The sequence below is a fragment of the Mauremys mutica genome, chromosome 1 (genome assembly GCF_020497125.1).
Source record: "Mauremys mutica isolate MM-2020 ecotype Southern chromosome 1, ASM2049712v1, whole genome shotgun sequence".
In the NCBI taxonomy this organism is placed as follows: Eukaryota; Metazoa; Chordata; order Testudines; family Geoemydidae; genus Mauremys; species Mauremys mutica.
Window position 1 is genome coordinate 344,050,847 of NC_059072.1, and position 27,970 is coordinate 344,078,816.

Genomic DNA, 27,970 nt, shown 5'->3' on the forward strand with positions numbered 1-27,970 from the left:
GAAATAGTAAGATATCCAAACAGAATTTATATATTAGCTGTTGAATTTCCAAACAGATCTACTAATGAAGATATTTAACTATTTTAACAGACTGTTTTAGCTTTTTAAGCCATTGTAATGGACAGATTCACTAAAGTTTTGCTTTAAATAAAGTATCACATGAAAACAAGTATTTAGTAACTCACTGCTTTGCTAATTAATGACCATGGACTCAACTCATGATTTCTTATAATTGCTGTGTTGTAAAATATTTAGAGACATGTTAAATTCACAAAACGTAGTATACTAATGCAGCTCTTAACCCATATTAAAAACAAAATTGGCAGTTTTTCTCTGCAGCTCAGCAAAGGTTTAATACTAGCGATATAGTGAGTTATCCTGTTAGTAAGATTTAAATATTTTTTTACAAAATATACTACATAATATTTACTAGTATATTGTGAAATAAATAGTTCAAATTGAACTATAGTTTTAAAAATAAATGATAAAAGTGCAATTGGTGTTGTGTTTCTCGCAAATTTGGAAGCTTCAATCATTCACAATAGGTCTACCATCATTAGAGCAAATTAGCTAGATGCAGCTGTAGTTGAAATTTAATCTGAAGGGCAGGCAAGTGTGCTGCTTTCAATAAAACTCTGTCCTTCCTCACTGAGAATGATGTTTGAGGCTTGTACATATTTATCTAGGCTTCTGTGGTTTGGAAGGAGGAGGAAAGAATTTCTATTGAAATTGGCTTTATGTAAAATCTGAGCAGTTTCAGAGGAACATTCAGTAGTAGGAATGTTGATACAGATTTTTCAAGGCTCCTCCATAGCCTCCTAATTAGACTTCTCTCCCTCTCAACAAGTTGCCCAGAGCTCCTTGGTTGTTTCCCACGTCAGTTCCCAACAAGCTCTTTTATAATTTCATAATCTATAATCATTTGTATTCACCTTCCTGACTCTCACATGCATACTGCACCATTATCTTGTCTTGTTTTTAATATAGTTTGTTATAATTTAATTTTTGTACAGTGAAGTGGCAGAGAAACTTTACACGAAGAAGCTAGTTTTCAACTGCAAAAAGTCTGCGCAGAATGCCAGAGATTTGTTTTCACAACTCCATATTCTCCAGGTTTTGGGGGAGGGAGTGGAGGTGGGAACATTTCTTTAATTCCACAGCTCTAGGTTTTCATACTACCACTTAGAATTTGAACTGTTGCTTTTACTTGTGTAAGAGGATCCCTGATTTATCACCTGCTATTCATATTCCTGTACTCTGTTCAGCACTACAGTGCTAGTGAATGATGCAGATTCTGTCCATTTTGTATGAAGACCTAAGAGTTACTTCATTAAAGATTTTCTGGGCAGCTTTTTTGTTCTGTCCTCAGAGTCCTCCTGCTCTTTTGAGGCATAATTCCGTTTTCCTGTCTGAACTGTAGCAGTAATCTCACTGTAACTTGGACATTTTGGAATGTCTGTGACCATTACTGATATGTCATTGAAGGGATGAGTTGTCCCAGGGTAGTCTCCACTGTCCTTTTTGGTATTGACATTTTACCACAGCAGTGTGTTTATCAATTGCACCCTCTCTACAGGAACAAAACAAAAACAACATGCAGGAACGGCCAACAATGATGGCCATGTGCCAAGTACCCAACAGAAAAACAATTTAGAACTCTCTGAGTAGGAGTTTGTGATCATGGATAGAGAATGAAATATTTGCCTTGTGTCCATATCTACCCCAGATTCTGCGTGCAGATACTTTAGATTATATAGCAGAGTTGATTGTGTGAATAGGGAACTCAATTTGCTATCTGTTCCTAAACCCCAAAAGTCACTTGCACAGCATTTTTTTTTAAAGTGGAAGCAATTTTGTTCTGATTGATTTGAATAAAGACCATCTGATGGTAGGATTTTGAAAGTGACCTCCAATTTACAGCAAATAATCCTGCAAACTTCTCTGAATTTTGTTTACCTTTATTTATGTGATTAGTCCTATGGAATTCAGTGGGACTACCTGTGTATGTAAAATTAAGTACAAATGTAACTGTTTGCAGGATTGGGCCCTAGGCGACTGATTTTTTTTTAATTTTATACTGGGACACAATTTTTATATAGTGTACAATGCTCAGTTTAGCTTTGTACTACTCCAGTGCCCTTATCCCCACAGAAACATGTTTTTTAAAAATAAACAGCCATTTTATATTATATTCATTTTAATAGAATAATCAATTTACATAGTTATTTTTTCCCAGGAAAATCCCAAATATTTTACAGCTACTATTTTTTCATACACCACCACTGAAATGTAGCCGTCTCTGGAGTTGAGGGTAGCAGTCAAGCAGGGGAAAACACAGTGTGCAGCCTCTGGTGCAGAGGATATTTTGCCTAAGGGCATTGGGATGAACACTTAATCTTATGAAAGACATGGAGTTTTTAACAATGTCCAGAGAAAAAAGACCTCAGTTCTTTATGTTTTCTCTCATAGGTGGAGAATTTGAGATATTAACTTGTTAATTTCAGGTTGAATTGTATTCTTATGACCTTATTATACCTTTATAAATACTGTAAAAAACAACAACAACAGAGCAACCTAACACTTAATTATTGCCACTGTGCTGTGCATTGTGGCCCCTCAGAACTTCATGGAAACCACAGGAACAGAACATTCTGCTGGAGAAGCACAGGTCCTGACCCTTGAATTTAAGGGAGAAATCGCCATTAGTCATTTGTGACACACAGTGAAGTTGTTCTTCCATCCAGTAGATAGCAGTGTTACACATAGAAGGCAAATACTTCACTGCAATATTACCACAGAAGTCCTGAGTTTAGACTGTGTACTTATTGAAAATTCTATTTCTTCAACTTATGGTTGAGTGACCTTTTCTTTTCCCCTTATGTTCTTTTGTTAGAAAGAAAAAAAAATACTGCAGTCAATTTGGTTGCCTGGATGGAAAAAGGAGCTTAATTACTATTACTACAGATCTTTTTAATGACTCACTCAGTCTATGGTAATTGAGATTCCTGCTTTACACAGGCAATCTATATTTAACAAACTCATTGTTCTATGTGAAAACTGTGGTCGCCAGATTACAGACCCAGCAACCCAGTGCATTGACATGACTTAATTAGCAAAGGCCTCAGAAAAGGAATACTGAAAAGCAGTTAATTAGGGTAAATCATAAATTGAGCTAAGCACCCCCCCTCACACACACACACATTGTGTCTGATCTGTACAGAATAGGAGTTGAGAACTCTTTTGACAGTAATAAAGATACACATGAACCAAAGATAAAGCGTAAATTTGTTTTCAGTAGTGATGGACCAAAACTGATCTAAAATAAAAACACCCTTCTGCTTATTGTTGCCAACTCCCACAATTTTATTGCCAGTCTTGTGCTATTTGATGTATTTCTTAAACCCCAGCTGCAGGGGTGATTTCGCTACATGAGAATCTCAGCTCTCATTTAAGAGAGAAGAGAATATTCTAGCCCTCATGTTTGCCAAGAAAAGCTTGAAAATGTGAACCATAGAAAGGGTCAAAACCCAGAAAGCAAACGAGAACCCCATATGTATTATTTTACAAACTCTTTTTAAGCTAGTCTCATGATTTTGGGGGCCTTATTCATGCTGACTGTTAGCAGTACTACACAACTCAACATGAGTTTATTTGAAGGAATATGGGTTAGATAATTGAAATGGTTTGGGTTGTAATTAGAGCCTGAGCTGCACTAGGTTGGTGGTGGGACAGAGCTGGAGACAAGGAAGTGGTGGTACCAGGTGAGGTCCAATGGCTGCTGATATGTCTTTTGAAAAAATGTAGCATATACTTCCTACAGTATGCCCTTTGGGTGTGCTGCCAGGTGCCATAGCCACATTTCCCCACCCCCTCCACCTGCATTCTTCCCCCCGAGGCAGTTGAGTGCTGTGTGTGTGTACATATATATATGGAGCTCTGACAGATGTTTATAACTGCTACCTGTGCAGGGGAGTTAGGTTAGGGGATCATCAAAGACTTCTATCTATGTTGAGTTGCTGTGGAATCTTAATAAAATGTAGTCAGACTGGATTTCTTCCCTAGATCTTAAAACACTTTGCTGTGGGAAAACATCATTATATAGATGGGTAAGACAGGAAACAAGAACTGAAATGACTTACCAAAGTCAGAGAGCAAATCAGTGGTAGACCTGGGAACAGAACCCAGCTCCCCCTGACTTCTAGTCTTGTGCCCCCTTCGGCTAAGCTGGGTGTCAAATAGCAAAGGATTTAAGAAAACAATGTCTGTGTTCTCTGTACACTTCTTAGGCAAACCACTGGTGTGTGTTGGAGGATTATAATTTTACCTATGGATAAGCAGTAGAAGAAAGGGAACTCTGAAGAAATTAAGACTCTGTTTTCATGCAAATATATATAATAATAAAAAAGAGAAATACAAAACTGTTATAGGGAAAGAATTATATCCAACTGGAAAGTTATCTTAACATGTGCTTGTATTTGACTTGAAATAGACCAGGGGAAAGGCTGGAACTGATTCCATTGTGATCAAAGCTTGAAGATGTAAATTGAATTAAAAGCATGAAATTTAACACCTCCTTCTGCAGCATGGTCGTAGAGTAAGCTTTTTAGTAATGTCCATTTTCAATATTGGATTCACCACTGGGTGATAGTTTGTTCAATGCCCCCAAATACTTGTCTAGTCAATGTAGAGCCTATGGAGAGTTATTACAAGTAATATGCAAGTTTTTCAGTAAGGAGCTGAGAGAGTTTCCAAATGAACTGGGGCTCATTGCCATGCTTCATCTGTATCATTGATCAAAGCATAAGAATAGAGAGAACACACTTTGTGATCTACAGTGCCTCAATCCCTGTTCTGTTTTATTATATATAGGTTTTTATACCATGCTCATCACCATAGTATCAGGGTGCCTTCCATTAGTACGTTAAGCAATGTGACTACACATCTGTCACGTGTTGCCTTTCTCTCGTTCTCTGTTGGTTATGTAAGTTTTGGTCTTGAATTTAGGACATCAGTACCAATATTTAATATATTATGGCATAAAGCCTTCCCAAGACATTACTAATAATTACGGTACTGCTGCAATACATTGATTCATATCTGCACTATTTACAGACCTCTGACAGTGCCATTAGTTCAGTACATAATTTAGTAGTAAGTTAATCAGAGACATTCACCCCATTAAACAAAACATGCTTGTTCTGCAGATGGCCGTAAATTAGAGCATGAATTATTGACTGCTCTGGCCTGGTTTGTGTTAGGAAGTTTATGAGCTCATTAACTTTGATCATTTTAGGTATCTATGTGTATTTTTTATGCTGTCATTAAAGAAAATATATCTTCTACTGATCCAGCTTAGGAAGAGTTTTCAACTTCATAAGGAACATACCTGGGAAAAATTGAATGAACCATAAATTAGCTGTATATAATAAGCACAAACAAAAGAGGTTCCATACACCCCTAAGATCCATGTATTATATGATTTTAAATGATGCTTTCTTAATATAAACTTATAACTGCACTCACTGAGACTTAAACATTCAGAATTATCACCTCTTCCTCCATCTGGTCCATGTAAAATACTGTCAGTAAACACTTTTCCTCTCTGCTATTCTAATCACATCACGCTTCCCTCACTGGATGCCTCCACCGGCTTCCTCTCTTTGCATATAGAGTTAGAGCTTCTTATCCTGAGCTATACAGCTCTGCCCATCTCAAGCCTTGTCTGTATCTTTGTTCTCCCTTCTGTAAAACTCATATCTTTTGCGTAACATTCAAGTGCCAACTGTGTGTCACAATACGGGTTTGATCCAATTCCTATTAAAGTCAAAATGGGAGGCTTTCCATTGACTTAAATGGGATCTTGATCAGGTTTGATATCTACATCCGCTGTCCTTCCAAATTAGGGTTGCTAGGCGTCCAGTTTTCAGCTGGAACGCCTGGTTGAAAAGGGACCCTGGTGGCTCTGGTCAGTGGTGCAGCAGGGCTAAAGCAGGCTCCCTGCCTGCCCTGGCTACATGCGGCTCCTGGAAGCAGCTGGCATGTCCCTGTGGCCTAGGCACAGGGTCGATCAGGAAAGCTCCGTGCGCTGCTCCCACCCTGGTCGCTGGCTCTGCAGCTTCCATTGGCTGGGAACCACTTCCAATGGGAGCTGCGGGGGCAGCGCCTGCAGGCGCCGGCAGCGTGCATTGCAGAGAGTCACCTGTCCACCCCAGCGCCGAGGAGCCAGACTTGCCAGCTGCTTCCAGGAGTCACGCAGAGCCAGTGCAGGCAGGGAACAAAGAAAAGCTGTAGAACAAAGAAAAGCTATGAACATTTTCATGAAATGGAATTGTGTTGAAACATCCATTTTCAGATTAGAAACATCAGACTTTTTATTTGGGTCTCTCTGTCTAGTCAGAAGTGACTGGAGAGTATGCCCTGGACCCAAGGAGCCTTCCCACAGAAAATTTTGCTTCCATCTGAAACATTATGGCTTCAATGTCAAAAAAGGTCTGACCACATCTAGCTCCCAGTGCAGTGTCAATTTGATGATGGCATCAGCCCAGATGTTTATGTTCAGTTTTTATTTTGGCAGGCTGAAAAAATTTCACTGAGCGATGCAAGTGAGAGAAGGGAAATGGTGATTTTTTTTAACAGTTTAATTCCAGCTAAACCAGACTAGAATTTCATGGGACCAAAAAAAAAAAAGGCGGGGTGGGAACTTTCTCACTGCTGAATTTCAAAGGCCTGCTACAAACAAGGAAGGCGTATTAAAAAAAAGAAAGAAAAAGAAAATGTCACAGGAATGTTATATAAAGGAAAGTGTTACATAGAAAGATCACTACCTCTTCACCCTCCATAACTTTCAAAGTCTTTCTCTGCCAATTTCTATCAGTACTTCTGACAGCAATTAAACACATCAACATAATTTTAAGTTCAGACACATTGTAGGTACATTATACCCCATCTATCTATTTCATCCAACAGTACTGAAGGGGTTAACACATCAGCGTTTAGTACCATCTCCCTGCAAATTACAATAATAGCCTGAGAATGCTGCAACAGCAGAATGGTGCTATAAGGCCAAACCCAAGTGGTTGTTTCATCAGCATCTCTGTGCACTGCTATTGCAATTACAAGTATTAAGTAGCTCAATAATCACTTGTGGGTGGGGGGGGGAAAGCTTTCTTGATTATGTAGCTGGGAAATCATCAGGTCTTTACAGAGACTATTGTTAGTGAAAAATATTACACATCTGGTACCATATAAAACAGCCTTAGTGTTGCTTCCCTCTCAGGGTCTTCAGAACTCTTAATATCCTTTCAGTTTTTTCCACTTTCCATCAAGTATGAGAATGATAGTTTGGATTAACTTGAGTCTTCATTCAAAATTCAAACCAAAACAAAGCCCTTTTTGAGAGACAGATGAGATCTCTTTTTTAAAAAAGGGTTTTATTTTTAGTCACTTTGTTACTTCCCAGATCTAACCAGAAGTGGAAGTGCCAAAATACTAAGAGACAGGTGGTTTCTGTAGTATTGCGCACGCTATCAGAAATTTCATCTGTGGTTTGGACAAGTATCTGAACTTGGGGAGCTTAGCGAAGCCAAACAGAACCAGCTTTTGTTATTACCAATTCCTTCACCCAGTCTTCTTCCATATGCATTGTAAATGTTAGAGGAGGGGCTTTGAAATGTTGTGAAACATGGCACTAAAGTAATTGATATGAAAATCATGTCGCACACAGTTCCCTTTTGCTCTGACATGCTGCTTGCTAGTCTGCCATGTCATATATCAAAAACAAAGCTTGTCACTTCACTCATTTGTATGGTACTAGAAGCAGTGGGCCCTGCTGCTCGGTTTAAGTGTACAACCTATTGTTGATGCACTTGAGACAACAGAGTTGAGTACAGAAGTACCCATTCTTTGCCCTTTTTATTATATTTATTAGTTTGGAATATCTTGTCTTGATCAATCCACCACCGAAGGGAGTATTTTCTATGTTAGTGCAGTACTCTTAGTTCTGTCTTCAGCTTGCTACATGATCTTTGGCAAGACTTTCATTCCTCTGTGCTTAAGTTTCCCCATTGTAAAATGGGTATAATGATCATTATCTCCTGTGCCTTGTGGGGCTGTTGTGCAGCTTGCTTCATTAGTGTTTGCAAAGCACTTTGAGAGCCCAAAGATTAAAGATGCTAGTAAATATACGGAGTGCAGAATAGCCTTCTGGGTTTTCTGTTGAAACTGGTTTTCCTGCACAAACATGTATGTGTTGCAGATATCCTGGATGGAAGGATTTTATCTAAGGAGCCTGTGTTACATCTGGTAGCTGCAACACATCTTTATCAAAGACAAGCTTCCTTCCCCTCCCTCAGATGGACCCAGAGGGTATGTCTACATTGCAATTAAAAACCAACGGCTGGTCCATGTCAGCTGACTTGGGCTCGCGGGGCTCAGGCTGTGGGGCTGTTTAATTACAAGGTAGACTTCCGGGCTTGTTCCGGAGCCCGGGCTCTAGGACCCTGTGAGGTGGGAGGGTCCCAGACCTCGGGCTGCAGCCTGAGCTGCAACGTCTACACCAGCAAGGCCAGCTGTGGGTGTCTAATTGCAGTGTAGACATACGCAGAGAGACCAGGCCAAGGCGCTAGGCCCTGAGGCCATTCCCTCTGCACAGGGAGCAGCGGCAGCAGCAGCTGCAAGGAGCTGGGGGGAGTGGACTTTGAAAACTCTGATATCGTTGAATTTCTTTCCTCAAAGCAGCTGGCAGCAGATGCATCTGAGGGAAAAGGGGGTAAGTCAGGGCCTTCCAGCCCTCTCTGCATGGTACCACACCCAGAGAGATTTACCCAGAGCACTTTAGCCCTTTCCCCACCCTCTACCAGCAGCAGCAGCTAGGAGGAGCTTCACAGCCTCTTAGCACCATGTTCACGCAGCTCGTACTTAACTGGATTTCTTTTTTCTCGTTTTCCATCTCACCACTGCTAATTGGTCCTTTTATCCCAACCCCCTCCTGCCACTGCAACCCACAGCTATCTAATCTTTCTGCTCTTCTCTCTAAGTCCCCAGAACACCCCTCTAGCCTTTGGGCTAGAGGTGAGGGGTGTTTTTTGTGAACAGAGGTGTTTAGCGTGACCAGATGTCTCGATTTGATAGGGACAGTCCCCATATTTGGGGCTTTTTCTTATATAGGCACCTATTACCCCCCACCCCCATCCTGATTTTTCACACTTGCTATCTGGTCACCCTAGAGGTGTTCTTCCTGGCCAGCACTAGAAGCTGTTGTCTCCTCTGGCTGCCAGAGCCATCTAGGTAAGACTCCCCCGACCCAATACCTCTGCAGGGAGTGAGACTTGGGAGAGAGACTTGATGAGTTCCTGTATTTTAGGGCAACAGGATGGGGGAAGAAGCATAGATGGGAGTGATAGATGGGAGCTGGAGGAGGCAGAGTTAGAGGACAGACAAGGGAAATGGAAAAGAGGGTAGGGAGGCTAGAGAGAGTGAAGCTGATGGGAAATGGAGAGAGGGAGCAGTTCATTTCACAGACAAAGTGGGGGGTGGGAACTGCCCCTGCGTTTGTGGCAGGGGGAACAGGGATTGTCATCTGTCCCTGAAAGGTGGAAATAAAAGGACTACAAATATGTACACAAGCTCACAGAAATTGTGCAGTGTTTTGTAACCTAGAACAATTATTTAAACAGGTCGTAATTATAGCAACAAGGAGCGGGCCAGCCTGAGTGCTAGTCGTCACCCTGACCATGTTGCTTGGCTGCCATATCCCTTTCACTCATGCTTTGTCTGTGTTTCGACTTTCTCAACTGTGAGCTCTTTGGGGCTGGGACTGTGTAGTGTTCTCTGTTTGGAATGTGTTAGCATATCTTGGGTATTACAGTAGCATTAACAAATAATAATAATTAATAATTAATTGTAAAAGGTTGGGAATGGGTGGATGAGTAACCACGTGTTTGTCCAGTGTCCACACTACTGTCCAGCAAATCTGTAGACCTGATTCTCCTCATACTTACACCTGGCTTTACTCCACTGATTTAAACAAAGTTTCTCTTGATTTAGGAGGCAGGAGACTCTGGATTTATAAGCCCAGATTTACATTTCATAGGTAGCAAAAGTTCTTTGATTTGGCATTTGCACTAGTGGATCTAGCAAATGACAGAATCTATCTCTAAAGTGGCAATTGTAACTGTACTTTTGTATGTGTGTTATAGCCATAACATGGCTTGGACATAATTGTATATATTAAGCATTCTTTGTCTATTGGGGGGATTTAAAAAGAGAATAAAGTGACATGAAAGATTATAAAACATGTACAATGTGTACCTCTATATGAATCATAATCATCCATACTAGTATATTAGTTAATGATCATATCAGATTCTTAATATATACTTAACAAGAACATAAGAACGGCCATAGTGGATCAGACCAATGGTCCATCCAGGCCAGTATCCTGTCTTCTGACTATGACCGGTGCCAGATGCTTCAGAGGGAATGAACAGAACAGGGCAATTTATCAAGGGATCCATCCCCTGTCGTATAGTCCCAGCTTCTGGCAGTCAGAGGTTTAGGATCACCTGAAGCATGGGGTTGCATCCCTGACCATCTTGTACTTAACTAATTGTTTTGTGAACTAGGAAAAGTCACTCCATGAAGCACTGTATGGTTTGGGTCCTGGTTTTATGAGAGTTTGCTTCCCTCCACATGTGATACTGTGTCAGATGAGATCAGCCGAATTGTCGGATCTTGATATTTCCTTGGTTTAAGTAGGTTATGGATGGCAGGACTTCCTCTGCGAAGGCCTTAAAGTTGCCCCTGTTCTTATCCACTAGAACCTGAAATGGATGATCCTTTTTGTTGCACTTCTGCTTTCCTGGGCTCATCTTTAGGGAAGGGAGTGGTGAGGAATTTTGATTTTTTTTTTACAAGGATCCTGGGGTTTAGGCCCTGAGGTGAGTCGGAGGTAGGTTGGATTTTCATCCACTAATGTATGGGTGTTGGGAAGAAGTTCTCAGGTTTGTAAGGAATTTTCAGCTGTCTTAATCTAGTGTATATTGGTAGCCTGCACCTAAGAGTTCAGGGTGAATGCTGTTTAAATAATCCTAAATAAGTAACATACACTTAGTGTCATATTAAACTGTATTAGGAAACATCTGAATGTTATACAGCTTGGATAGAAATACAAATGACAAGTTATTGTGTATGTACATTAGTAGTTTTGAAACATTAATCACTCAAAGGTTCAGATTTCAGCTAACATGATGAGTATCAAAATCAGTTCGAGAACGGTTCAGACTAATTGCTTGCCAAATTTTTTAAATGAATAATTTAAAATTATGCAAGCACTAATAATACATTAAACATGAGTAAATTTCAAAAAGTTCGGAGTACAAATGTGGCCATTTTTAAAAATTAAGTTTTTCCTTTTAAAAAAAAATGTAACTTAGGTTTTCCTAAGGGTTCCTCTCTGAGTCTCTCTCAAGAAGTGCCGACTTCAGCGCCTCATAAGAAGAACCCATTGCCTCACAGGATCAGGCCTGAAAAGATTTTAAAACCCCAAGTATATATATTTAAGTCTACAAAAGTAACAGAGGGAGCAATTACTTTTACCATATTGGTATAACATCAATTAATATTTTACAAAGAATGCTTGATAAACATTAATCTTCCAAACATCCCTGAGAAACTCTTTTCACAGACAGGAAAACTAGGATAGAGAGATCCCAGGGACTTTTCCTAGGGCACAGACAGTAGAAGCATCACAGTCTGAAGGAGTTTCTAACTCCTACCTACATTCAGACCATCATTAGAACGAGCCTTTCCCTCATGTACTGAAACTAGTCTTATACAGAGATGTATGTCATAGTCCATAAAGACCAGACAGCATATGTTAGTATGTTAGTAAACTGGATACAGAAGCATTCTGTTGCTGCTGCTTTGGTTTGATGGGTTAGCCTAAATTCACGGCCTGTCAGGATTGTTTCTGTTAGGAAGATAAAATGGTGATATGCATCAAGTAATATTGTTTGTTTACAAAAGAAATCATACAAAGGCCTGTCTCGCTGTAACGTGTGCAAACAAACAGCAGTAGGCAGTTTCCTTCCTCAGAAATCCCTGAGTCTGCCATTCCAGCGAGCTCTGGGCCTAAGAAGCCCTGTCTCTCAGCTTCCTCTCAGGGTCACTCTCTTTCTCCTGTCTTTCTTCCTCCAGACACAGCCTGAAACCAATATCCTACCCCCAGAACTGGCAAGCAGGGAAACCCCTAAATCATACAGCTTTTCTCTAACCTGCCATGCAGCCTAGTGTTTCAAGCAATAGCCCACATTGTCTGCAGCTGCTTTTACTACATAAAAGGACTTGATTGCTCCTTTGGTTGAGGCTGGACAAAAGTGCTTGGTACATTAATTAGCTTTTATGAAGTCTATGGAGTCTTTGGATGCAAGACTCACCATTCAACATAGCATTATAATGGACATCCTGAGACAAACAATTGGTATGTAAATGCTATCAAATAAATGCACAATAACAGGTACAAAGACAAACATACAAGGGTAAAACTTGATGAACTTTTTGTATCACATCGTCTATGGAGTGTTGCTGAGAAGGTTAATAGGAGAGTAACCCTAGCTTTATTCCAGGAGGCTCTCACAGCCAAGCTAGAACTAAAAAATGATCAAAGTTATTTTAAAGTTGAAAGAAATTGCTCTCCAGCTGAGGCTTTGTCTGCTAACTCTGTGCTTAGAGTGAAGTTTTACAACTGAGTTTAAAACCTGTAAAAAGAAGAGAAATGCTGACACATCCTGCACTGCGCTGTATGAGCAGGAATACATTATAATTTCTGGATTTATTTTCTTGTCACAGTTAAGAAGCCGCAGGGGTTTTTCCATTCCTAATTATATAGTGCAGTGTGTTGCTGTTTCCATCTTACAAATAATAAGTAGAAAATTAAAGTCACAAATGATGTATGAAACTGACAAATATGATTCAAATATTGAGGGTGGGGGGGGAATACCTACTTCTGATAGAAGCTGCTTTTGCTATAATTTGTGATTACATTATTACCAGTGAGTGGTTTACACTGTGAATGTTTCTGGTATGATAAAGAATCTTTAATAAATTGACAGTTTTATTACATTTGGACAAGTATACTATTAAAAAAATCAACAAGCAAATGCAATGCTAGCAATAAGCAACAAACTGGTAACTTCCTATGAAAGCTGCATAACCATGCTACCTCAATCTCAGATTCCAGCAAGCTTCCACATAATAGATTATTCAATCAAAGAAGTGGTTAAGGTAAATTCACATTATCCAAGCTGCATCAAATTGTGGCTTGTCCAAATTCAGACATCTCCCCAGAAATCAGAATTCCAGCATGTCCCTTGAAAGATCTGGATAACTGGGGTTTACGTATATTCTGGAAGGAAAGCATAGCTTTAATTCCACATATAGAGGGCCTATTATATTTTTTGCCTGTAAGTCCCATTAATATTAAGAATTGTTGCTGCCAGGGGCCCATCAGTTTGAAGTCTTGGCTGCTGCTCATTACAATGAGGAGGTAGTTCTGTCCCCTACCTGGGTACTAGGATTCTGGTGCCCAGAAGAAGCTCTCCTACATGCATCCCAACATATTATGCAGCCCCATTCAGCTGCTGCCCTTTTGGTGACACAGGGCTCCTGTTGCGGCTCCTGCAGCTGCGGTAGTGTGGGAAACCAGAACAGTGAACCGCGTGCTGCAGCAGTGCAAAGTGAGCCTGGTTCATTGTGTAGCAGGCAGGGCTGGCTCCAGGGTTTTTGCCTCCCCAAACGGCGGGGAGGGGGGTGGGGAGGGAGCTGCGATTGCGATCGGCAGCAGCTCCACTGCACCGCTTCATTCTTTGGCAGGGGGTCCTTCCCTCCGCTGAATTCCTGCCGAAGAGCCGAACAGGCCACCCCTCTTCATTGGCCGCCCCAGGCACCTGCTTGCTGTGCTGGTGCCTGGAGCCAGCTCTGGTAGCAGGTCCCTGCTACCCATTTGACCTCAGGGTCCTTTGATCTGACCCAAGAGAGCAAAGGGAAGCTCATTAGCAGATGGCCAGTCCCGTGACGGGATACAAGGACCACAGCACAGACCAAAAAGCAAAGTGCAGTCAGTTGTAGGGACCAAGTGCCCCCCCTTTCCTTCTAGCTAAACCAATACTGGGTCACCATCCTCAATTCCACATTTAAGATGTCTAGATGTGGGGAAAGCTTTACATTCTCCTGCAAGCTTCATAGAAATTCACCCTCTAGTGAGGAGAAATGTATTGCCAACTGGTACCCCCAGCTCCCAGAAAATTCTGATAAGGATGAATACTCCACAGAGAAGAACCATTATTGTTTATTTTTTTGTATTGCAATAGCACCTAACGGTCTCAACTGAGTTTGAGCCCCATTGGGCTTGGTACAGTACAAACAGAGTAAGAGACAACCCCCTGCCTTTGAGAGTTTACAATCAAAATAAATACGACAAAAGTTAAAAAAAAGGACTGTTTTAATCCTACATTTACAGCTTGGGAACTGAGGTATAGAGATGCTAGGTGACTTGGCCAAGGACACACAAGAAGTCTGTGAAAGAGCAGGGAATTAAATGCCTGAACCACAAAATCACCTTTCCCCTCTAAGTATTAAGTTAGTCACACCACACCCAAAAAAGAAAAAAAAAATCCAGATCAGGAGGGAAGATTTTAAAGTGTCTACACTACTGTGTTAATAATCCTTGTGATTCAGTTGTCTTGGGAGAACAATCTGTTCTGGTTTTTTAGTTGCTAGAAAGCTTAGACCGGATTTGCTACTTCTCTTATTATACTGTCTTCTCTTTAGCATCTGAGTTTCTGGTATTTCATGTGTTCTAGCAATATCTATTCATTTATTTAAATCAGTGTTTCCCAAACTGTGTTCCGTGGAACACTGGTGGTCCGCACGATGTGAGTAGGTGTTCCGTGAAAGACCCTTGCACTTGATTTTTGTACTACTTTATACGCGCTTTCCAGTTAGAAATTGTTAGTTCAAGTTATTTTAAATTTGTATTGTTGCTTTGTTTTATAAAATAAAATACATTTGAGCATAAATAACGCAATTTTTTTATTGGAAAACCAAACGACTACAAAATAATATTACAAGTGTTCCGTAATAGGCTAAAAAGTGTTCCGTGGCCAAAAAAGTTTGGGAAATGCTGATTTAAATCAATCTCACCACCCTGTTTATCAACTGCTTGCAGACTTTCAGTGAATTTGGCATACAAGTTTGTCAGGTTCTGAATCATTTTGTTCATTTTAGCAAATGCACAATTTTTAGCAAGCAAATTTAACCCACAAATTATTCTGCGGGAAGTCTTTGACTTTCATTATAAAATGTACAACCATTGGGCTAGTTTTTTGGGTGACACATTCACCAAACATATTGTGATATGCTCTTGATATTCTTTCACTTCAGCTGAGAGACCAAACCAGATATTGTAAATGAGTTCCAAAACTTCTCAGCTTGAGGCTGATTCTGATTTACACTAAAGTCTCTTCAAATTACTCTGGCAGTGAAAGATGGCTCTAACATGGAGATAGATGCATTTTTCTCTCCCTCCCTTTAAGGCCACTTTATACTTCCAGAGCAGTATAAAAGGCCCTTAGTGTACACAGGAATCATTCTCTGTGTTGGAGCATGTGTCTAGCAAATGTAGATTCTGTTGGTGGCTCAGATAATATGTTTACTTGGGCCATATCTGTACCTAGGCAGACAACGTGTTCAAGGCATAAGCATATAGCCAGCATCTGTACCTCTATATATTTCAGCAGGAGTGTGGTTTTGAGGGCTGCACTAGTAGAGTTGGTAAGTCAGAGATGTATGTTGAGAGGGGTTTTAGGCTGCATCCCTGCTTTATTCCTCATTCATCCTTGAGGTCAGTACGTTTTTGCTTCTGTTTTTTAAAAAAAAGAGAAAGAAACACTTGCATATCGAAACCAAGAATTACATTTTTCCCTAGACAGTGTAATGTAAATACCCCAGAATACAAAAGTGTGTGCAGGTACCCAAGCAGAATTTGTGCCCCCCACACACAAAAAATTGAGCAAAATACTGTAACTTTTCATTTTGTTGAGTTACTTAAGAAAGAGAATAATAAAATCATTCAGTCCCGTTAATTTATCTCCTACATCCTTCCGCCTCAGATGGCCCGACTGGCCAGTCCTGGATCATTTATATTGGAGACTTATTTTCATGAGAGTTGTTTATATTATCAATCTCAATATATTGCCAGAAGCACTTATAATAAAATATGGTAGGGTTTTAAAGTGAGAGAATAAAATGAGTCCCCTAATCTCCAGTCTCATGATATTCTTAAATTGTGCTCTGGAGAGCATTAGAAGAATGAAACCATCAACCTAATTATACATTTAGAGTGAGAAATATGATTGCAAAAGGTTAAAACATAGAATAATTAAGATATGTGATAAAGGCTGTACTTTTAGTGGTGGTGACCAGTATAAATTGTTTCCTATCTGGTGGTTAGTGATTTACACAATATTTCCCCCTTAGATAATAGTAATATTGTCTTGATTTTTAAGCTTTGACTAAAGAATAAATAGCCTGTATCAATTCCAGTTCTGAAAAAGACCACTATGAGGCTCCCCATTAAACACTGACTGCACTATAGTAGGAACCACACTAACTGTACTTGTCTGAAGCAGGCCTGACCAACACCCAGACTTCAGCGCTGCAATGTGTTGATACTAGTATCTGTGGTCTGTTGTGACTCTTTGAGACCTCCCTATTCTATAGAGCCCGGCAGAGGTTCATTTAAGCTGTGGTACCACACTTCCCCTTGCATTGTTGGTTGCTTTGAGGTGCTCTAATCTTGGCCTCGTGGGCTCTGTCTTTTGGTGCTCCCCACTGCCCATTTTGAGCCAGAGTAGTTTATACATAAATCAAAGAGGAGGGGCTGCACCTTAGGAGGGATCATTCAAAAAGTCACCATGGTGGCAGTATTATTGTGTCTGTCAGGTGTGGGGAGGCTAGAAGCCTGAGTCAGCGTCACCATTCTAATTCCTTAACACAACATGTGTCTCTAATGGCAAGCCTCACAGAGTTGTTCACTCGTACCAGCTGCTAAAGAACCGTCAGTCACTGTCAACCTCCGCAGAGATGTATGTACTGTGTCTTTAAATCTGTAGGGGCTCTGCTTGGAAAGATACAAGGCAGAAGTTCTAGAGTAAAGCAGAGAGTGAGAAAGATCAACTTTAAGGGTCATATTTTTCCTTACAGTAATACAAGGAAATTCCTTCTGTGTTTTGAACATAACTCTTACTGTGAATCTTTAACACTGTCACTTGGAACCTTCCCCCTTCGATGCTGAACCTCTCCCACATTCCTTACTTGAGTTGCAGTTGGCCTCAACAGCATTACAAAAAGTCATTTTACTTCATTTACTGGCATGAGTCCTTCACTAAAGGTGCAATGCTTTTTAGGGTAACTTAATTTGGCTAAAATATATATTTGAACCAGGGCCACATTTATTTATGCCATGAATTCAATTCAGCCCTTAGCAACACGCTTAAATCCAATTGATGTCAATACATTTAAGTATGAAGCACCTCTTTAAGTGCCTTGCTGAATAGGGATGGGATCACTCCTGTGCATAAAGGCTTTGTTGTTAAGCGCATACTTAAATGCTTTGTTGAATTGAAATCTAGGAGGAAAAAGGTGGGGCATTCTTTCTTCAAGGAAACTGTCCTGCCAAAAAGATGTCTTATATTCAGGGTATTTAACAGCGAGGCGTATTATCTTCTGAATTATGAGAACATATTTTCAAAGACCATCTGCTATTGTTCTGCATGAATCCATGGTGCCTGCAGTCTCTGAAATATTTCTAATTGTGCATTGCTTTTACTGAAAAAAGTTTTCTCTTTATGAGTAAGAGAGTAATTTTGGCAGAAGTTTCTTGAATCTGTAGCATGTGCTGTTAGATTGTTAGGTCTTAGTAATTAAAGTTATACATCTTTAAGAACTCTTAAATGTTCTTTTGTCTAGAATTTCTTATGAATTAATTATTGTAAAAGAATATTAGCAATAGTTTAGAGAAAAGATTCACTTTTGCTTTCTTTATAGGTCAGTACTTCTGACAGACAATAACTTTATAAATTGGTGTTTATTGAGGAAGTATCATTATTTCCCTCTACCATAACTGTGGCAATAACAGTTTAAAATATTGTGTATTAGGAAACGACCTTAATGTCAGAAATTTGTCTATGATGGCTTGTTGTAGAAACAAGGAATGACTTTTTGAACAATTCCTTCCAAACTGCAGTTTTTGTGGTGGAATTAGTGTAGGTCTTGATCTCAAACTCTATCACCTTATTTTCTTCGGTTGGACCTGTGTGTTCCTGTCTTAGATTAGGCTGTATATTCATTGTTGGCTCAGTATTAATACTCTGCCTGGTATTTTGACCTTCACATTTGTAAAATGCATAGCCACATAAAGACATGTAGGAAGGTTTTAGCTTGGTGCAATGCAGATTTCCTATATGATCATGAGTAATATGAACATTTCAATAAGCTGTGAGAATAGTTTGGAGACCAATTCACAATGACTGACATTAATTGTGACTAAATAATCAGAGTTTAAAGCTCAACTCTGTATAGCATACTTGCAAATTGAAACTAACCAACTTTTTGCTAAGATGCTTGTTGTTGTTGTTGTTTAACATTTATATAGCTGTAGGTTGGGCTTCATTGTGCTAGACACAGCACAATCATAAATGATGAAGAGTATTTGTCATCCTAGCAAACTCCTATCCCATTTGTGTGTTCATGTTCACACAAATATCCAAAGCATTTGCCCTGAAAACCTTCCGTAAAAATTTGATTTAAAAAGATACTAAAAGAACATCCTATTCCATGTTCTGAGGTGGTGGTTCAACTTCCATACTTTTCTCTACCGTATCCTCTGCTCATCTCACTTGTGATTTAGTTGTTGGTTTTTTGTCTTCCAGTCTCCATAAATTGCCAGTGTTTGAAAACACATTCAGTGTTACGTTCAGATTTTTATTTTATTTAACATCCATTCTTTTATAACATAAATCTTATAAACTTGGCTTTACAATGTAGAGATAACTTAATATCACACAAATACACAGTTATAAACTAACATATGGAGTCTCTAAACCAGGGGTCGGCAACCTTTCAGAAGTGGTGTGCCGAGTCTTCATTTATTCACTCTCATTTAAGGTTTCGCGCCGGTAATGCATTTTAACATTTTTAGAAGGTCTCTTTCTATAAGTCTATAATATATAACTAAACCATGGTTGTATGTAAAGTAAATAAGGTTTTTAAAATGTTTAAGAAGCTTCATTTAAAATTAAATTAAAATGCAGAGCCTGCCAGGACCCGGGCAGTGTGAGTGCCACTGAAAATCAGCTCGCGTGCTGCCTTTGGCACACGTGCCATAGGTTGCCTACCCCTGCTCTAAACTGTATTTAAGGGACCTGCTACTAATCACTTTCTTCAGCCTTATGATACTGATCACATACTATGATTGATCATTTTCTCTGCTTCCTTTTCCTCTTCCTCTTCCATCTTGTCAGTTGATAGTGTCTTTCACTATCTGATGTTTAGGACCAATCATCTGTTTTTCTTACATATTCATGCTTAACCTGTTAGTTGTTTTATCAAAACTCTATGCAAACTCTATCCTTTTTCCTTCTATCTCAATTTTGAGTTTAATTTTAACTGTTGTTTCTCTCCTTTCCTTAGCGTTCAAAGAAAGTTCTCAAACTGTCAGGTTCAGTGACAAGCAATGGCCCTGTTCTAGCAAATTCCAAAAAGGTCCACCAGATTTCTAAGTCATCTTTTTTTTTTCCTTTTCCCCTGTAAAACTCTGACATGATGAGTTATTTTTCGTGACACCAGGATTTCCCACGCTTTTTAATAGCAGTCAATAGATTTTAGGGAGTCACTCATTTTCCACTACTTTGCTATGGTAATTCCAACAGCAACTAGGAGATGAGTGATCAGTTCTTTATGGCTTTTAGAAGACACAGAGTTTTCAGGACAATTTAATAAAAATACTAAGGGGTTATCAGACAGCTGACATCATGTTATCTCCCTTATGGAGTCTCCAAAGGCTTTCCAAAATGTCTTAGTTTTGGGGCATATCCACTATATTTGGAGAAACCCTCCTTTTTATTTACGTTCTCACCAGCATTTGCCTATCTTGTACCATAAACTTGTTTAATTTTAAGGGGAGTTAGGTAATGTTCCATTTTTTAAACTGCATAATGATCTTAGTGAATTTCAGGAAGTACAATGTTAACTAACCATCTCATGACCTTCATACAGTCAAAACATCCTGAAGAAATCTGTGCATGCCCCTCTCTCTTCCCACCCAGAAGTTAGGGCACTCACCTGGGATCTAGGAAAATGGCAGAACAGGGAGTGGGGTCTCATACATCCTAGGGGAGTTTGCTAACCACCAGGCTCCGCTGGAGTGGGGCTCTCGGTCTCTCTCCTGTTGTAGCTGTTCCATTTTGTATAAATTATTAAATATTCATCAGGCAAGAGAGATGGACTGCCTCTATAGCTTAGTGGTTATAGCAGTCACCTGGAAGATGGGAGACCTACGTTCTGTCCATGCTCTATCATTCTCGCCTGTCCTATGTGAATACCGTAACCACAGGGACATAAATTCAGTTTCTCCTGTTGGAGCTGTTCCACTTTGTGTCCATAATTGAATATTCATTGGTGCAGAGAGAAAGCAAGTGACTCTCCTAGGGTGTGGGAGATGCAGGTTCAACTCCTTGCTTCAATAAGTAATTTATCCACAGTAGAACTCCTCCAGCAGGAGAGACTGAGACAGAACCAACAGTTATGAGAGCATTCCACTATACTGTGGAAAAATTTGCAACATGCAAGCTTATAGCGTAGAATAACTTGTAACCCCTTTGTTTTGGGTTTTTTAAAAAGAATTTCTTTTTCTTTTTCACCAGTCAGCTAATAAATAAGATAAAATATTTTCGGAAGATATGGTACAGACAGATGTACTGCAAACCTAATGACAATGTTAAATCAGAAAAGATGCAGAAGCAGCTCAGTAGTTACCCTACATCTAAACAAAAAGTGATGACAAAGTGTATTCATGACCGATTTAAAAAAAAAGTAATTTAAATTAGAGCACCTGTTAATTTGACAGCCCCAAACCACAGAAGACACAGTTATACATTTGGGAAACTAATATGTCTGGCATTGAAGCAAAGCAGCAAATCCAGCTGTTGAATGAAAACTGGAATCTCTCTAGATCATAGAATTATAGGGTTAGAAGACACCGCAAGATTCATCTAGTCTAACCTTCTGCCAAGATGCAGGATGTGTTGTGTCTAAACCATCCAAGACAGATGGCTATCCAGCCTCCTTTTGAAAACCTCCAGGGAAGAAGCTTCCACAACTTCCTGAGGCAGTCTGTTCCATTGTCCTACAGTCTTACACTTAGAAAGTTTTTCCTGAGATTTAGATTAAATCTGCCAGGACTTAATTTGTAATTAAAGGGGTGCCGGGGCCCAAGCAATTAGATTCCAGGGCTCAAGAAATTTTTTTACTTTCATAATTGACATGGCAAGCCCAGAGGTGCTAGGGCTATGAACTGCCAAGCCTAGAGGTGCCCCTGCACAAATAAAGCACTGAAATCTTCTATGCTGTATTTTGAACCCATTGCCTCTTGTTCTGCCCTCTGTGGCAAGTGAGTACAACTTTTCTCCATCATTTTATGGCAGCCTTTCAAGTATCTGAAGAGCGCTATCATATCCCTGCCTTAATCTCCTCTTTTGCAAACTATACACGTCAGGGAAAGTGTGGGACCCTTATTCATTGGGAGAGGCAACCTAGTGACAGATGCTGTGGAAAAAGCTGAAGTACTCAATGCTTTTTTTGCCTTGGTCTTCACAGACAAGGTCAGCGCAGCACAGAATGGGGAGGAGGTGAGCAGCTATCAGTGGTGAAAGAACAGGTTCAGGACTATTTAGAAAAGCTGGACATGCACAAGTCCACGGGGCCGGATGCAGTGCATCCGAGGGTGCTGAGGGAGTTGGCTGATGTGATTGCAGAGGCATTGGCCATTATCTTTGAAAACTCTTGCCGTCAGGGGAGCTCCCGGATGATTGGAAAAAGGTAAATATAGTGCCCATCTTAAAAAAGGGAAAAAGGAAAATTCAGGGAACTATAGACCAGTCAGCCTCACCTCAGTCCCCAGAAAAATCATGGAACAGATTCTCAAGGAATCCATTTTGAAGCACTTGGAGGAGAGGAAGGTGAACAGGAACAGTCAAGATGGATTCACCAAGGGCAAGTCATGCCTGACCAACCTGATTGCCTTCTATGATGAGATAACTGGCTCTGTGGATATGGGGAAAGTGGTGGATATGATATACCTTGACTTTAGCAAAGCTTTTGATTTAGTCTCCCACAGTATTCTTGTCAGCAAGTTAAAGTATGGATTGGATGAATGGACTATAAAGTGGATAGAAAGTTGGCTCGATTGTTGGGTTCAACAGGTAGTGATCAACAGCTAGATATCTAGTTGGCAGCCAGGATCAAGCGGAGTGCCCCAGGGGTCAGTACTGGGGCCGGTTTTGTTCAACATCTTCATTAATGATCTGGATGATGGGATGGATTGCACCCTCAGCAAGTTCGCGGATGACACTAAGCTGGTGGGAGAGGTAGATACGCTGGAGGGCAAGGATAGGGTCCGGAGTGACCCAGACAAATTGGAGGATTGGGCCAAAAGAAATCTGATGAGATTCAACCAAGGGCAAGTGCAGAGTCCTGCACTTAGGACAGAAGAATCCCATGCACTGCTACAGGCTGCTGACCAACTGGCTAAGTGACAGTTCTGCAGAAAAGAACCTGTGGATTACAGTGGATGAGAAGCTGAATGAGTCAACAGTGTGACCTTATCAGAGGGGTAGCTGTGTTAGTCTGGATCTGTAAAAGCAGCAAGGAGTCCTGTGGCACCTTATACACTAACAGACGTTTTGGAGCATGAGCTTTCGTGGGTGAATACCCACTTCGTTGGATGCATGTGACCTTGTTGCCAAGAAGGCTAACGGCATATTGGACTGCATTAGTAGGAGCATTGCCAGCAGATCGAAGGGATTATTCACCTCTATTTGGCACTGGTGAGGCCACATCTGGAGTATTGGATCCAGTTTTGCGCCCACCTCTTCCCAACCCCCCCCCCCGAAAGGATGTGGAGAAATTGGAGAGAGTCCAGTGGAAGGCAATGAAAATGATTAGGGAGCTGGGGCACATGACTTATGAGGGGAGGCTGAGGGAACTGGGCTTATTTAGTCTGCAGAAGAGAACAGTGAGGGGGGATTTGATAGCAGCCTTCAACTTCCTGAAGAGGGGGTTCCAAAGAGGATGGAGCTAGGCTGTTCTCAGTGGTAGCAGATGACAGAACAAAGAGTAATGGTCTCAAGTTGCAGTGGGGGAAGTCTAGGTTGGATATTAAGAAAAACTATTTCACTAGGAGGGTGGTGAAGCACTGGAATGGGTTACCTAGGGAGGTGGTGCAATCTCCATCCTTGCAGGTTTTTAAGGCCCAGCTTGACAAAGCCCTGGCTGGGATGTTTTAGTTGGGGTTGGTCCTGCTTTGAGCAGGGGGTTGAATTAGATGACCTCCTGAGGTCTCTTCCAACCCTAATCTTCTATGAAACATACCCAGTTCCTTCAGCCTTTGCTCATATGCCTTGCATTCCATCGCTGTGATCATCTTTGTTGCTTACCTCTGGATCCTTTCCATTTTCTCCACAATCTTTCTATACATTGGTGACCAACATTGGGCACAGTACTCCAGCTGAGGCCTCACCAGTGCCAAGTATAGCAGTAATATCACCTCTCATGACTTGCATGCTATGCCTCTTTGCAGCATGAGCTTTCGTGGGTGAATACCCACTTCTTCGGATGCAAGAAGAAGAAGCTTGCATCCGAAGAAGTGGGTATTCACCCACGAAAGCTCATGCTGCAAAACGTCTGTTAGTCTATAAGGTGCCACAGGATTCTTTGCTGCTTCTACAGAACCAGACTAACACGGCTACCCCTCTGATACTTGATGCTATGCCTCTGTTAACTTTTAATTGTTTATCTTGTTTCCCAGTTGTACTAGTTGAAAGTTATCAAAGTTTTCTTCTGTATCTCTTCTTTTCTCAAAAAAACTTAACACAATGTGTCTTTGGTTTCCAAGGCTTTTTATAACAATCTTGTAGAACACAAAATTTCTGCTCTTCCAGAATTAGTCTAAATAATTCCCTGGAAATTCGTTTATGCTTTGGCTATGACTTTATATTCCCCTCTGCAAACTAGCGCTCTTGAGTCTGTGATAGGATATGCTGCTTCACAGGTGTATTGCTTTAAAGGAATACCCTGAGTCCAGAGTGAAACTTACTACATACTTTTATATATGGTACTGGCATATTATTTTGCTTTCTTTATTTCTTCAAGTATTGTCATTTCAGTTAGTTTTGTTGCTTGTGTGTTGTTGTTTATGTATATCTTCACCACATAAAATGGGGCTAGTTAACTCACAGTAGCTGTATGTTGCACAAGGTGCATGCCCGAAAGCACATACAATCTAATGGCACCCAATGACCAGTAAACTGCAACAAAACTGTGGGGTGAGGTGTGACAGAAATGGAAGCTGCCTGCAATATCTTTGGAAAAACGTACTGAATTAAGTTTAAGTACCTTTAGGGTCCATTTTATTAAACACAAAGATTATATATTATTGTGACAGACAAGCATGAACTTTTGGAATAATAGGTGTGAAGTGGATTTCCTGGGATATATCTAGGGGGGAGGTGAACACACATACCCCAACCTAGGTTATGCAAAAACCCTGCCTTTTGAAGTGGGCCCTGAGGAGTGTCGCTTTGTCAGCTGATCACCTGTTACATAAGGCCAAGATCAAAGGCCCAAACTGTATAAAGTAAAGACTGAACTATTTATGGTTGTTCTGGTTATGGGCTTGTAGCCACAGGAAAAACCCTTTGTGGGGTTTGAAGGACTGATTCCAACAAGAGCCCTGGTTGGGGTGTGATGTTTGGTAAGCTTCTTAGCTTGTGTGAAGGGCCTTTTATTGTTTTTAATATTTTTTTCTGTAATGCTTTCACCTTAAGAATAAATGTGTTTGCTTATAAAGAGCTCTGTGGTCGTTTATAATGGCTGCCTATTACAGCTGTTCAAAGAGAAAGCAAAGTGCAGCTGCTGCTGTGTTAAGGCAGTCTGGCTTGTTAGGGATATCACAGTGTAGGTAGGAAACTGTGGATCCTGGAAAAAACTCAATTGGGAGGGAGAGACACATTGGTCTCCATCCAAGAGAGATGATGGCTGAGGAGCTGGGAGCCTAGAATGGGTTCCCTCGAGGGACCACATAGGGAGAATACAAGTGTAGTTGCCCTGAATTGTGACATGGGGATGACAGAGGAGAGATTGGTCCCAGATGTTAAGATTACATGTTTATTTTTTTGACAGTGAGCCATTGGTACAATAGTTTAATTTGGGCAGGGGCTGAGCAACAAGCAGTTTAGGGGCTCTGGCCCTCGGAGCAGAGGCTGAGCAAATAGCAAACACAGGCCATCCAGCCTAGGGTGGGTAGGCTGTCACCCCAGTGTGAGGGGCTGGCAGCAGCAGGGGGTAGGAGGACATAGGGCCACCCTCCTCCACCGGGTTCCAGCCCCGGGCCCTGACAGGAACCTGAGGGTTGTGCCACTGGGTTAGCGGGGATCTCACTGAAACACGGTGATCTAGACTCTGGCAACACAACCAGACTAATGTCTGGTGTTCCTTGGCTACTTCCTACTACCCCATTGAGGTGTATCTCCATCTCCTGAGGTTCCTCCATCTCCCCAGGGTATATGGCCAGCGGCAGTCCCAGTAGCTCTTCCAGGTACTGATCAGTTGGCAGTCCTGGCTCCTCCTCTGGATTCTCAGCACTGTAGAGCTCAGTCTTGGCTGCAGGGCTCGGCCGTGGTCTTCCTTCCCCAGTTCTTGCATAACTGAGCTGCAGGGCCCATCTTTTAAACTTTCTGTGCCCCTCTACTTCTGGCATTGCTTGCCTGGCTCCACCCACCAGGGGTTAGAGAGTGGTTTCTCCCCCTCAGTCTCGAAGGGAGGCCATGCTGCCTCACTACAATGTGTGATAACATTTTTTAATTTAAGTGATATCACTGGTGGGCCTTCCTGATGAAAAAAGTTTTAAGGAGGTATTTGAATGAAGCGAAAGTGATTGCCTTGTGTATATTTAAATAACTGGTTTCCTTAAGAGTAAGCATAGTACTGATAACATAGCATGAGCTCTTTAACAAAATGACATTAACATAAGACTACCTTGTTGAACAGAGCTGGGAGGTGGCCTACCTTGAGCAAAGTGAGCCAGTGAAGAAGTTTATTCTTCATTTGTTTTGCTCTAGCACTTGGGAGTGCTAGTCATGGACCAGGCCCCCCATTGTACGAGGTTTACAAACACAGAAAAAAGACAGTAGTTTCCCCAAAGGGCTTATACTAGGAAGCAGCAGTTCATATCTGTAAATGATCAGAGAGGCTGGCAAATACAATCAGGTGTGCCATTTTCCCACTGGTAATCAGCGAAATGCATCACACTAAATCTGGTGTTAATGAGCCACCTTGTTTACATTGGCTCATTAACACTACAAAAGTGATTTCCACCCTTTCTTGTCAACTATTGAGAAGTACGTACTTCCAACTTAAATTAAATTGGCTCGTTCGCATTGACCCCCCACTTGGTAAGGCAACTCCCATCTTTTCATATGCTATGTATTTATACCTCCCTACTGCATGTTCCACTCCATGCATCTGATGAAGTGGATTTTAGCCCACGAAAGCTTATGCCCAAATAAATTTGTTAGTCTCTAAAGTGCCACAAGGACTCCTCATTGTTTTTCCTATTAACCTATGTTCATTTTATAATAGTTCTGATAAAGCACATTCTGCTCAATTTCAAAATAACAAATGCAATATTCTCTAAGTCTGTTTTTTCTTTCCTTGCAGGGTCAATGATTGTATCTTGCGGGTGAATGAGGCTGATGTATCAGAGGTCTCTCACAGCAAAGCCGTAGAGGCACTAAAAGAGGCTGGTTCTATTGTGCGATTGTATGTTCGTCGAAGGAGACCTATTCTGGAGACGGTTGTAGAAATCAAATTGTTCAAAGGCCCTAAAGGTAAATATGTAAAAGAGAACCCACATTTTGACATTTCGTTCTTGCTGCATAACTAAACTCTTCATCATTGTGTAACTGGCACCTCAGCCTGATGTTTTGGAATCTGACTGTGCTGACGTATATTGAGAGCTGAAATGAAATGCTTTTGGACTGCCACTGTCTGAGTTCAGTTGCCTGTTTTCCCTGCAGCTGTTGATGAGAGCACTGGAATCTAATATTCAGTAGAGAGGGAATTTGGGCAGCTGGTCTGTTTTAGACGGTAACGATTGCAGAGATAGCTCAGTGCTTGCAAAGGAAGGACAGAAGAAGTGTCAGCCAGTGAGCTGTGTCAGCCTGTGAGCTGTCAGGCAGCCCTCCTTCTTCCAAATCTTCTCCCCAGCTCCAGCATCTGCCTCTCATTTAGGATGTTGTTGGATATAGTCTTCTCCAATTCCCCTTCGTTCAAAAGGCTATATGACCATCCCCTGACTTCTCCTTCCAGAGTTTCCCCTAGGTTTCTCTCTCCCAAAGCTACTGTTGAAAGAATGAGAGAGAGAACAGACTGTCCTAGCAAGATAGCTCACTTGTCCTTGAATAAGCTATTTTTCTCCTCATCAAGTTGCCATGGAAATGTAGTATAAAACCTTTCCTGCACACCGGCTTAAATCACTTTGTCTTCACTAGCTAAACCCTCTGGCTGGTGAAGGAGCCCTTTGGACATTGTGAAGGCTTTGGTGTAAATTGCAGGATCTCATAGAAAACCTGAAAATCAA

At 40.9% G+C, this 27,970-nt stretch overlaps 1 protein-coding gene across 11 annotated transcripts in view; it reads left to right on the plus strand.

Moving 5' to 3' along the window:
- DLG2 (discs large MAGUK scaffold protein 2) overlaps positions 1-27,970 on the plus strand; it is a 1,465,131-nt gene that overhangs the window by 1,008,127 nt on the left and 429,034 nt on the right. For all 11 annotated transcript variants that reach the window (XM_045020521.1, XM_045020529.1, XM_045020530.1 and 8 more), the window contains one exon: positions 27,049-27,218. In XM_045020521.1, the coding sequence (XP_044876456.1) occupies positions 27,049-27,218 (170 nt within the window). The remainder of the gene's footprint in view (positions 1-27,048; positions 27,219-27,970) is intronic.